The sequence below is a fragment of the Protopterus annectens genome, chromosome 5.part0, assembly GCF_019279795.1.
Source record: "Protopterus annectens isolate FY-2018-M chromosome 5.part0, PAN1.0, whole genome shotgun sequence".
NCBI classification, from domain to species: domain Eukaryota; kingdom Metazoa; phylum Chordata; order Ceratodontiformes; family Protopteridae; genus Protopterus; species Protopterus annectens.
In genome coordinates this window covers 1,854,614,051-1,854,626,669 of record NC_056735.1, presented here as the reverse complement: position 1 = coordinate 1,854,626,669, position 12,619 = coordinate 1,854,614,051, and the positions used below count along the sequence as shown (strand labels likewise).

General features: G+C 38.7%; 1 protein-coding gene across 1 annotated transcript in view; it reads right to left on the bottom strand.

The window, feature by feature from the left end:
• LOC122802426 (guanylate cyclase soluble subunit beta-2-like) overlaps window positions 1-12,619 on the bottom strand; it is an 866,018-nt gene that overhangs the window by 98,780 nt on the left and 754,619 nt on the right. Inside the window, exon 13 of the mRNA XM_044072045.1 lies at window positions 11,934-12,082. Coding sequence (XP_043927980.1) covers window positions 11,934-12,082 — 149 coding nt within the window. The remainder of the gene's footprint in view (window positions 1-11,933; window positions 12,083-12,619) is intronic.

Genomic DNA, 12,619 nt, shown 5'->3' with positions numbered 1-12,619 from the left:
GAGGGGAAGGTGTTTCCATACTTTATAGTAGTGTTCTGGGCTGGACTGGTCTACTGCCTGTGTAATTGGCTGATTCTGATACATTTCACCTGCCAGCTAAGCTAGTTCTCCTTGATTACCTTCCTACTGCTGTTTTCCCTTTCCATTGCCTTCCTGTTTAAGCCCAGGTGTGCGCCATGCAAACAGAGTGCTCAAATGTGCATACTGCTGCTATTTCCTGGTTTAACTTCTTTTTTCTTACTGTAAAACCTGGTGCGCACACCCGCCTAGGCTATGTATAGAGTGCTAGGCAGGTTTAGACACACCCCCTAGCTTAGCTGTGCTATGCTAGGAGCAAACCCGAGCCACAGGGCTCCAGTCTGCTTACAGTATGCCTGACACACACCCCCATGATGTCACCTAACTCTTAGGCTTGCACCAAGCTATTCCTACTCTTACACTGTTGGGACCTGACTCACATGTTAGGGAAAACTGGGATTCACTATCCTTCCCCTCATTTGCATAGGATTGCCTGCTAATGCATAGTTACATGTCTCATACTGAGTCTCCCCCCTTAGCAACCACTACTCACTGGCCATGTTGTCTTCTGCCTGACATTGACTTGCATGGCAGAATACTGATTTTAGTTAGATTGCTTAATTTAGGCTCATTTTGTTATTTCCCCCCGATCCCATTTGTGTGCCACTGCCCTACGCTTAAACAGCCGAGATCGGCTAAAAAAATAAAAGTTGATTTTGTGGTTTTTTTTTACTGTTTGCAATGCCAATGGCCTTATACTTGGCCATTGGCATGCTTACTACATGATATGCAGCCTTTATTTGGAGCTGTCACAGCTTCGTTTTGGATTTTGCAGAAATGTACTCAGCTACTAACTGAGTACATTTCTGCAGATAGCACTAGCCCTGCATGGATGGTTGCAAGCTTCCTGGATTGCAAAACCACCTCAGTTGCATAGATTTCTCCTGCAAATGGGGTGATTTGCATACAAGGGCTTAGTCCGTGCAGGATTCGTTCAGGGGCACTTGTGCATGCCCCTGCAGGCTGTTCCTGGATCGCACGGCATACATATTGCCTTCTTGAGCTCCTGCACCAATCTTGCACATCGTGCAAGCTATAAAGAATCTGGGGGAGAGATGTGTATTACAGTTCAGTGTTTGAGGATATAGGCACGATGATTATGCATAGTCATGTGGAGATTGGTGAAGCTGCGTACAAAAGGTTCAGAAATGTCTACATGTCTACCCAGAAAGCTGGGGACGAGGAGGTAACTACTGCATATTTAATGCAGATTCCACTTAGAAGTCAAAGTGAAAAAGAAAGAGAAAGAAAAAGATTAGGGAAGCTGAATGGAGTAACAGAAATCATTCAGTCAGATAACCATGTCACTGAAGTTAGGAAAGGATCCTGTTCCAGATGGACTGACAACTGAGTTTTATAAACAATACAGAAAAGAGCTTCTCCCAGTTTTCCACCAGGTTTAGCTTAAAGCATTGGATATGGGAGTTCTATCAACCAGACTGAGACAAACTAATGTTATACTTATACTGTTAAACCTATAAAAGAAACCCATGGACGCAGCTAGTTAGAGACAGATATCACTTCTTTCTGTAGAATGTAAGATCCTAGCCAATGTACTAGAAGGGATACTTCCACAGGTTACTTGTACATGACCCCTGTGTCAGTTTTCTATGCTTTAAATATTAGTCAAGTTACCTGTGATATTTCTTATTCAGCATTTTGTTCTATGTTTTTCAATGAATTTTAAAACTCTGGCTGAGCTTAAAAATGATCCATTGCAATCAGTGTTCTACCCCAGTTAACAAACAGAAAAACAGAAGTAAATAAATAAATACAAATACTCATACATACATACGTACATACCAATGGAGAGACAGCAAGGATTAGTAAAACGTGGAATAGGAGGTCCAAGTTTGGTGAGATTGAAGCTCAAAATACACCAAGTTTCACAATGAACTATATATAACCTAGGGCAGCAGTAGTATTGTATTTAGTAATACATTTGATCACCGGAATTGAATTTTGGGGGTTACTGAATCACTTAGGTTTCCCAAAAGACTTTAGTGAGAATTGTCATGTCTTATACAAAGATTCACCCTAATCAGCTCAAGTGCCAGACACGTCCTTCCTATTTCAAGCTGTAGAGAAGTATCAGACAAAGGGGACAAGTTTCTCCTTTACTCTTCATAATGCTGACAGACATTCTGGCAGATGAATTATGCCAAAAATGTGAAATCTGGGATATACAAATACTTTACCAACCACTTGTCTGCATTGCATAATTTTTGAAGCACTTTGGGTCAGGGACCCTAAGAATACCATCCCACACATGCTTCATGCTAAGAAACTCATCCCAGAGAACTTGTGTCTATTTAAATGTTCAGAAATCACTCAGCAGTTATATTGTCATTAATCATACTATGTGAGATTGGAGAATCCCAGGGGCCTTTCAAAACACTTATGAAAATAATAAAGGAAGTTAAATACTTGGGTACACAAATGCATGCCTTGTTGTTTGAGACAGAAGACTTGAACACAAAGTATAGAACTAAACTATACAAAAATCCATATGGGGATGCCACCTAAAGGTCTTTTCTTGCTCAGGCACATTCCACATATAGCCCACTATAAACACCTGGAAAAGATTCAGGGAGAAATAATGAATTTTATTTGGGAAGCTAAACTGGCTAGAATAAGAAGGGGATTAATGACCTCCAAAGATAAAGATGTGTTTGGAGTCTCCCATCTGAAATGGTACATACAGGCAGCTGGGGAATGCTGTTGTTGAGGTCAAAACTTCAACTGAGGCCACTGTGGTGCTGGTCAGGCAGGAGTTTATTAAACTTAGTTTAGTAACAGTCCCCATTTATCAAACCAACAGGACCTGGCATCTGAGAGGTTTAGAACTATGCTTGCTGAAGCAGCATAGACAAAAAATATACAAGTCACCAGAGACCAGAGCCAGGATGTTTTAATCATGTATGGTAAAATCCATTGTGTTATGTCAACAGGAGAGTTCTTTTCTGGTGCGATTTGCTATCAAGGAGTATTGCATAGTTGTGAAATATGTGGAATGGGGACAAGAGATCATTTTTAGATTTTGCAGCAACAGGCAAACTTTACAGAGGTGATAGAATCCCACACTGTCAGTATTTTCAGTTAAGATATTTACTTAACAAACAGATACAACCCCCTAATTCAGTTGCTAGGGTGAGCAATGTAGTGCAGAATCCAGTACACAGTAATGCAGTTATTAAAATTCCAAATGCATATACATCTTTACTTAAGGAAATGGGAGCAGACTGGAACAAAATGCATAGAAGTAGGGATATATGGGTAAATATTCATTTAAATGGCCATATGTTAGAAAAAAATCTTCACGTTAGTACAAGATTAGTCTTCTAGCCATCCTAGCTCTTATACTACTTAAAACTTTGCACAAATGATACTACTCTCAAGCTAGGACAGGGAAGAGATATCAGAATGGATTTGATGCATGCTAGAGATAATTTTATGCATGCTAGAGATATGGAAGCTCTAATTTCATTTATTTCCCCAAGATTTGGAAACTGTCTGAGTACCAATAAAATAAGGGCAAAATGCATCAACTGGTGAGTTGGTCTACAAGGTACAAAATTCTGTTATTAGAGAGGGTTGAGTTTTTGCTGGTCACAATAAATATGCTTTATAAGAATTACAAACTATCACTGTATGCTGAATTAGACAGCTGGTGGCAATAATCCTTTCACTACTCTTCTTTTATTGAAATAAGGTACCAAAGAAATGGACTGACAGCTTTCAGACTTATATGTGTAGGAACAAATTAGAGAGAGACCAGAGACCAGATGGAAGGGGAGCAAGGCTAGGTGTATCGAAGGCGGTTTCAAATTGTTTTATCATGGTGTGGATGGGAGGAGAAATGGCATAGGCATTATCCTGAAGGAACACTATGCTAAGAGTGTTTTAGAGGTGAAAAGAGTGTCGGATAGAGTGATGTTTATGAAGCTGGAAACTGATGGTGTAATGATGAATGTTGTTAGTGCATATGCTCCACAAGTTGGGTGAGCGATGGATGAGAAAGAAAAATTTTGGACTGAGTTGGATGAAGTGGTGATGACTGTACCCAAGGGTGAGAGACTGGTGATTGGAGCAGATTTCAATGGGTATGTTGGTGAAGGGAACAGAGGGGATGAGGAAGTAATGGGTAGGTATGGTGTTAAGCAAAGGAATGCAGAAGGTCAGATGGTAGTGGATTTTGCGAAAAGGATGGACATGGCTGTGATGAATACGTATTTTAACAAGAGGGAGGAGCATAGGGTGACATACAAGAGTGGAGGAAGATGCACACAGGTGGATTATATCTTATGTAGAAGGGCCAGTCTGAAGGAGATTGGAGACTGTAAAGTGGTGTCAGGGGAAAGTGTAGTTTGGCAGCATAGGATGGTGGTTTGTAGGATGACATTGGTGATCAGGAAGAGGAGAATGAGTGTGAGGGCAGCACCAAGGATCAAATGGTGGAAATTGAAAAAGGGTAATTGTGAGGTGATGTTCAGGGAAGAGTTAAGACAGGCACTGGGTGGCAGTGAAGAGTTACCGAATAGCTGGGTAACTACAGCAGAGCTAGTAAGAGAGATGGCTAGAAAGGTGCTTGGTGTGACATCTGGAAAGAGGAAGGAGGACAAGGAGACCTGGTGGTGGAATGAAGAAGTACAGTAGAGTATACAAAGAAAGAGGTTGGTGAAGAAGAAGTGGGATTGTCAAAGAGATGAAGAAAGTAGACAAGAGTATAAGGAGATGAGGTGCATGGCAAAGAGAGAGGTGATGAAGGCTAAGGATAAGGCGTATGAAGAGTTGTATAAAAAGTTAGACACTAAGGAGGGAGAAAAGGACCTGTACCGATTGGCTAGACAGTGGGACTGAGCTAGTAAAAATGTCCAGCAGGTAAGGGTAATAAAGGATAATGAGGGAAATGTACTCACAAGCGAGGTGAGTGTGTTGAGCAGATGGAAAGAGTACTTTGAGGGGTTGATGAATGATGAGAATGAGAGGGAGAGAAGGTTGGATGATGTGCGGATAGTGAATCATGAAGTGCAGTGGATTAGCAAGGAGGAAGTAAGGATAGCTATGAAGAGAATGAAGAACGGAAAGGCTGTTGGTCCAGATGACATACCTGTGGAAGCATGGAGGTGTTTAGGTGAAATGGCAGTGGAGTTTTTAACTAGATTGTTTAATGAAATCTTGGAAAGTGAGAGGATGCCTGAGGAATGGAGAAAAAGTGTTTTGGTACCGATTTATTAGAATAAGGGTGATGTGCATAGCTGTAGTAACTACAGAGGGATTAAACTGATCAGTCACAGCATGAAGTTATGGGAAAGAGTAGTGGAAGTTAGGTTAAGAAGGGAAGTGATGATTAGTGATCAGCAGTATGGTTTAATCCCAGGAAAGAGCACTACAGATGTGATGTTTGCTCTGAGAGTGTTGATGGAGAAGTACAGAGAAGGTCAGAAGGAGTTGCATTGTGTCTTTGTGGATTTAGAAAAAGCATATGACAGGGTGCCTAGAGAGGAGTTGTGGTATTGCATGAGGAAGTCGGGAGTGTCAGAGAAGTATGTAAGAGTGGTACAGAATATGTACAAGGGTAGTGTGACAGTGGTAAGGTCTGCGGTAGGAGTGACGGATGCATTCAAGGTGGAGGTGGGAATACATCAAGGATCAGCTCTGAGCCCTTTCTTATTTACAATGGTGATGGACAGGTTGACAGACGAGCTCAGACAGGAGTCCCCGTGGACTATGATGTTTGCAGATGACATTGTGATCTGTAGTGAGAGTAGGGAACAGGTGGAGGAGACCCTGGAAAGGTGGAGATATGCTTTAGAGAGAAGAGGAATGAAGGTCAGCATGACTAAGACAGAATATATGTGTGTGAATGAGAGGGAGGATAGATGAATGGTGAGGATGCAGGGAGTAGAGGTGGCGAAGGTGGATGAGTTTAAGTACTTGGGATCAACAGTTCAGAGTAATGGTGAGTGTGGAAGAGAGGTGAAGAAGAGAGTACAGGCAGGATGGAGTGGGTGGAGAAGAGTGTCAGGAGTGATTTGTGACAGATGAGTACCAGTAAGAGTGAAAGGGAAGGTCTACAAGAGGGTAGTGAGACCAGCTATGTTATATGGGTTGGAGACACTGGCACTGACAAAAAGGCAGGAGTCAGAGCTTGACGTGGCAGAGTTGAAGATGTTAAGATTTGCACTGGGTGTGACGAGGATGGACAGGATTAGGAGGTTGGAAGGTTTGGAGACAAAGCCAGAGCGGCAAGATTATGTTGGTTTGGACATGTGCTCAGGAGGGATGCAGAGTATATTGGGAAAAAGATGCTAAGGATGAAGCTGCCGGGTAACAGGAAAAGAGGGAGGCCTAAGATAAGGTTTATGGATGTGGTGAGAGAGGACATGCAAGTGGTTGGTGTGACAGAACAAGATGCAGAGGACATTAAGAAATGGAAGCAGTTGATCTGTTGTGGCGACCCCTAATGGGAGCAGCCGAAAGAAGATGTGTAGGAACAAAATAGTAAAGTACAGTATGGGTAAAGAAAGACAGGCTAAGGCTCATGGATAAATACCAGAGCATCCTATTATATGTTATCATTAAATAATGTTGCTTAGTTATATTATTTTGTTGTAGCAATTTATGTATATTGTTTATGATGATGCTTTTAGTTCAGCTTTCTTAGAGATGAAAAATTAATTTATGTATTTTAAAATTGTGCATATTTGTATTGACTGTACAGTTGATAGTTTTCTAAGTGCTGTTTAATATGATGGATAAAGTACAATGATGTTTGAAAAAATGAGAAGAAATCTATAGTTTCACTCCCATTACCTATTCAATGGAGAAAGTAGAACAATTTGAAGTCTTAGATAGTTCCATGTAGATATGAAACACATAGTTTCTGAAACATGACAAACATCAAAGTTTAGTTTTCCCCAAGTCAGGTTTCTATGCTGGGAGCCATGTCAGTTTCATGCAACAATTATGAGATCATCCAAGATTTGTTATATATAGACTTAGAATTTTAATAGCATCTGTAGGAGGAAATTGGGGATGGTGCAGTGGTGCAATCCTTAGCATTGTCACCTCATGGCAAGAGGTTCTCCAGTTTGATTCTTTGCTGGGGTACCTTCTGTGTAGAGTCTTCATGTCCTCTCTGTTTGTGTGGGTTTCCTTCGGGTGCTCTGATTTCCTCCCAGATTCCAAAGACATGCAGTAAGTGGATTGGACAGTCTAAATTGGCCCTAGGTGTGAGTGTGTAGTATACCCTCTGAGGAGGGTTGGGCACCAGGCTATCGACCCAACCCTGTAAAACCATAACCACTACTGAAACAATGAGTGCTTGGAGAGCACTCATTAACCAATGTGCTAAATGGCACGGGATGGAAATAAGAGAGAGAGAGACGAAGTAATTGGACTTGGAAGTTCCAGAAATTGATCAAGAAACATTTGGAAATCCAGGGTATTGGCCACATATCAGCTGGCACATACTCCAGACTTGTTTTCACCCTGGGATGACAAGAAGCCATCATTACTAAGAACAAAATTTACCTCTCAGAGATAATGCTGACTTGCAGGCTCCTCATTACCATTCTGGGATATATAAATACACACTGTAACAGGTATTTGGACAGATTTCTAAACAGGAGGGTGCTGTAGAAGACACATTAGCAGATGGGGAACCACTACCCTGAAACGAAAAACTAGACACACATATCTCACATGGAGGGCAAGATTATGGATGGATCAAAGTCAAAACAGAACTTGTTGAGTAAAAAAATGTGCTGTCACAAATGGACTTTGAGAGAGAGGGTCAAGGAACATGTATACAAGATTTGGAAATGTGATGCATCTATTACAACTGCTAAACACGTTTTATAAGCAGGACCACCACATGGTTTTGAGTTTTATGTTCTCCAGGTCGTGGGCAAGCGTCATAGAATAGGAAACAATATTAATAGGACAGAGAAGATGGAGCAAAACTGATTATCACCTTACAAGCGTATACATTTCATGGTCTTAATGATATGGTCTACTTGAAGCTCTTTTTAAAGGATAGACCCCTTATTCATAGATAATGACTTGTATTGTGTATTTACAATGTAAAATATACATACTTATTTACATTTTTTTTAGGGTGATATTGAGATTTTGTTGGACTCCAGCGAGTAGCAATATGTTATGTCTTAATATCTACATTTTTATTTTCTTATTTCTTTATATCCACATGTATATTTCAGTTTTTTGTATATAGATACATATTTTTTTTAGATGTTTTATAATATAAATGTGTATTTAGTGGAGCATTATGACTTTTCCTGCAGTCATGTGGTTGTACTAAGCTGGTTGTCCTATGGCTTATGTGTTGAACTTTTACTGGTCGTTTTATTATGAATGGATGCAGGAATTAACTGTCTGGACATTCATAGTAAGTAAGTGAATGTTAGGTTATTCACATTAATTTTAAGGTCTTTAGTACATCTTGAGCAGACTATTAAGACCAAGTCCATTTATGTTTATATTACATCATCGACTAGGATGTTAGAATGTTTCATCGTGTACGTTCTGGCAAGCTTTTACTTTACACATCACTCCAGTTGTATTTACAGTGTGACTATTTTGTCACAATGTGTTGAAGTTAATTACCAATTAATACAGTTATCCATTTATATTGGCTGCTATTTTCGATTGGATTAGATGTTTTTAAACATGCTTTGTTGATTTTAATTGAAGTCTGAAGAAGCTAAGGTTACAACATGAAAGCACTGACGTTATTTAATAAAGTCCTTCTGTTTTTAAATTATCTGTTTTTTTTTTTTGAGATCCTGGGCTATTTTGCAGTTGAGCATTTTTTTTAGTTACTGTTGTTTCATTGTGTACTCACTCATCTTCTTTATCCTGGTGGTACGTGGCGGATTTCCTTTTAATGAAATATTCTGTGTTAATGATTTGCATTTTCAATGTGGAATTAGTCCAAGAGATAGTGAACAAGAAATGAAGTGAACAGAGTACTTAGAGTGTACATGCTAACAATCTTATGACAGAATCTAGATTATGAATGAATACTGTAGCACAAACGAATGAACTTCTGACCAAAACCACATCTCTAGCAAGCATTCTCTCTGATATGCCTGTTCAAAACATCATATTCACTTCTTTCTATTCCCTGTTAAAGTACCTAAACCACCATCCCTTATGGGAAATATGACAGTGTCTCCATTACACTATGGGAAGCTTTATATACAGACATTTGTTTTCTGTGCTGTGATGTAATCCCTGCAAATAGCTCTTATTTGCGGATTGTTCTGTGCCTATAGTCCTTTAAAATTATTTATTTCAGCAATATAAAATGGTGAAGCTGGTTGAAGTTGTGAAAATTCCATTTGCAAGGGACAAATTCCATTCCAAGTGCCATGTACAGCTAGTGAACTCAATATGTTTTTAAGAAACACATTTCACATAATTCAAGCTGACTCTTGTTGTGGACTTGGAGTCAGTGACTATCTCAGTACTATTAAAAGAGCATTTTTAGGAACCTAGGTCATGGCTGACGGATGCAGCCAGAGGTCTGAAATACCCGTTTGTACAGTAATATAAAATGTCAAACGGCAAGTGGATAAAAGTGCAGATGGTTAAATAGTGACTGCTGTACCAAGCAAGGGATGGATCAGTGTGTGGTCAAAGTGATCCCAATATATCTATGGAGGATCACATAATCAACTGGAAGTGATGGATGCAGATGGTCCCAGGTGTCATGTAAAATGTTTATGTGTTATAAGTGTGGGTGATCATAATATGTTTAATGAATAAGCTGCTACTCAGTGCAACAAGATTCCAGGATGGAGAAATTTGTTCACAAAGGTAGCTTGATAATCAGATGGCCAAGTAAGGCTAGGAGTATTATTTTTGCATCCCAGAAAGCAAGACTGTAAAAAATTGATTGGCTAGCAGTATATTCACCATGTTGGTATTTCTTTATATTGTGAGGGGTGACAGTTTGTGCTGGTATGTAGTAGATGTGTACAAATGCAGAAGACTGACGTTCAACCTCATTTGCTCATGTGTTATCACTGACTGCTGTCTTATTGGATCTAGTCAAAAATGGTTGAAAGGTACAGATAATTGCAGACAAACATTATACAAATACTTACAGAAAACACCACAATGGAAATCAGTGCTAAGAGTATGTATTATATACAGTTACCTCATACGGCCACAACACACATGCTGCTCTGGAAGACATGCTCCTAGCACAACTATGTAACTGAATAACTCGGGCATAATCATGTAACTGAATAACTCGGGCATAATCATGTAACTGAATAACTTGGGCATAATCATGTAACTGAATAACTCGGGCATAATCATGTAACTGAATAACTTGGGCATAATCATGTAACTGAATAACTCGGGCATAATCATATAACTGAATAACTTGGGCATAATCATGTAACTGAATAACTCGGGCATAATCATATAACTGAATAACTCGGGCATAATCATATAACTGAATAACTCGGGCATAATCATGTAACTCAATAACTCCACACTTAGTCTATTTGGCTGTCATATTATGAGCATGTCTGTTTGCAAACTGTCTGTCTTTTGCCCCTGTCTCAATGATGCTTTGTTAATTATATTCAAAAGTACACCTCACTGCCATCTCCTGCAATTGGCTTGTACCCATATCATTACCAAATCCAGGCACTGCCCATTACCAAATGTTATATGACCAACATGCAACATGGAGCATACCACAGGAAGGACCATGTAGGAACATATGGTAGATGTCAAAAGAGGCTTATTTAAACATGCAACTGTTATAAATTTACTTGATTATGAAGTCTGATGGGACTAGTTCTAGCTCATTGTCTTTTCTTTACAATAGGTAGATACTATGAAAGTTTAAAGAATTTTACAGGTCTCAAAACATATCTGCATATCAAAAGGTATAACATTACAGTTTCACACTCTTCTGCAATAACCAGATAATTATGAGTTGGTTTATGTGAGCACCTATTTACGTACAAGCGTGGTATTGTAGATTGAATATTACTATCTTTTCTGGAGACAAACACCAAAAAGCTTCATTCTGTTGATGGATTAGGTACACTTTTGGCTGCAGTCATTTTTATCAGAGTGGTGGCAACTCTTACCTCTGTCAGTGCCACCATTTGTAGAAGTAAAGCGAGTGACTCCATATATATGTTAGTTGACAATGTACAATGCAATGGTAGTCCCACAACAACCATATTAGGCAATAGATTCTTTGCTGACCTTAAAGGAGGCTACCTCCCAAGGTTACTATACACAAGTGTGGCCAGCAGAATAATTTGCAAAGCAGAATGTGAGTAATATGTATGAGGCCAAACATGGCATGTGGAGTTTGGCTGTAATGGCCTAATGTACCTATAAAGACCTAAAAAGTATAAAAGTCATGGCATTCAGAAGCCATGTAGCTGAAACACTGATATGCCCTTAAGGGGTCATTCACATATATCCCATGGGCCTCCACTACAGGAGGTTTAAGGTATTACACAGTAAAGACTTTAGCTTGTTTGGGTCTTTCTTGTAGTTTTTACAAAATGGTTTGTCTGTGTGTCCTTTTTTTTTTTTTGCTTTTATCTATCTATCTATATATATATATATATATATATATATATATATATATATATATATATATATATATATATATATATATATATATATATATATATATATATATATATATATATATATATATACATATACACACACACACACACACATATATATATATATATATATATATATATATATATATATATATATATATATATATATTATACACACACACACAAAATATTAAAAATTTTAGAGACAGTGCTTACTTTGTACACATCATGAACATTGGTCAGTCTATCGAAACGGGAATACATTGAATTCAACATATTCACAATATGGATAGGTTCACATGCTGCACATATGTTTGTGAATGTCACAACATCACTGAACAGAATTGTGCATTCCTTAAATTCACCTGTGGAGTAAATAAGTTGATACAAGTTAAATATCCACATTAGATGCAGTGTATAAAAATATTGAACAACCACTGAAAAAAATCCATAACTACAACATGATCATATTATACAGTAAAGCAATGTATACTACCCAGAAAATATTGATGTGCACCAATATGCCTGTAAATGTCTGTATGATACTACATACACAATAGCATAAGAGAAGGCACATCTATTACAGTGAACAAGTCGATTATCATGACAGATAATCCTTTCCATTATGAAGGTATCTGTTTTAAATGTGATGCCGCTTGGTAGATTTTACTACAGCAGCAGAAAATGGAATCATATTACCCCATTTATGGGCACATTAACCAGTCTCTGATCTGGTGGAAGTAGACACCTCTCATCTTCTTTGCTCAAGATTTTTGGACCAGCCAAAAATAATTGGGGAGGGGGGCAAAGGCACACAATCAGGCACAATTTTTAAATAGTACTCTATTTTATTTTTAAAAAGTTAACAGGACAACAAGTTTTTCTGAACAATAAGAAGTGTG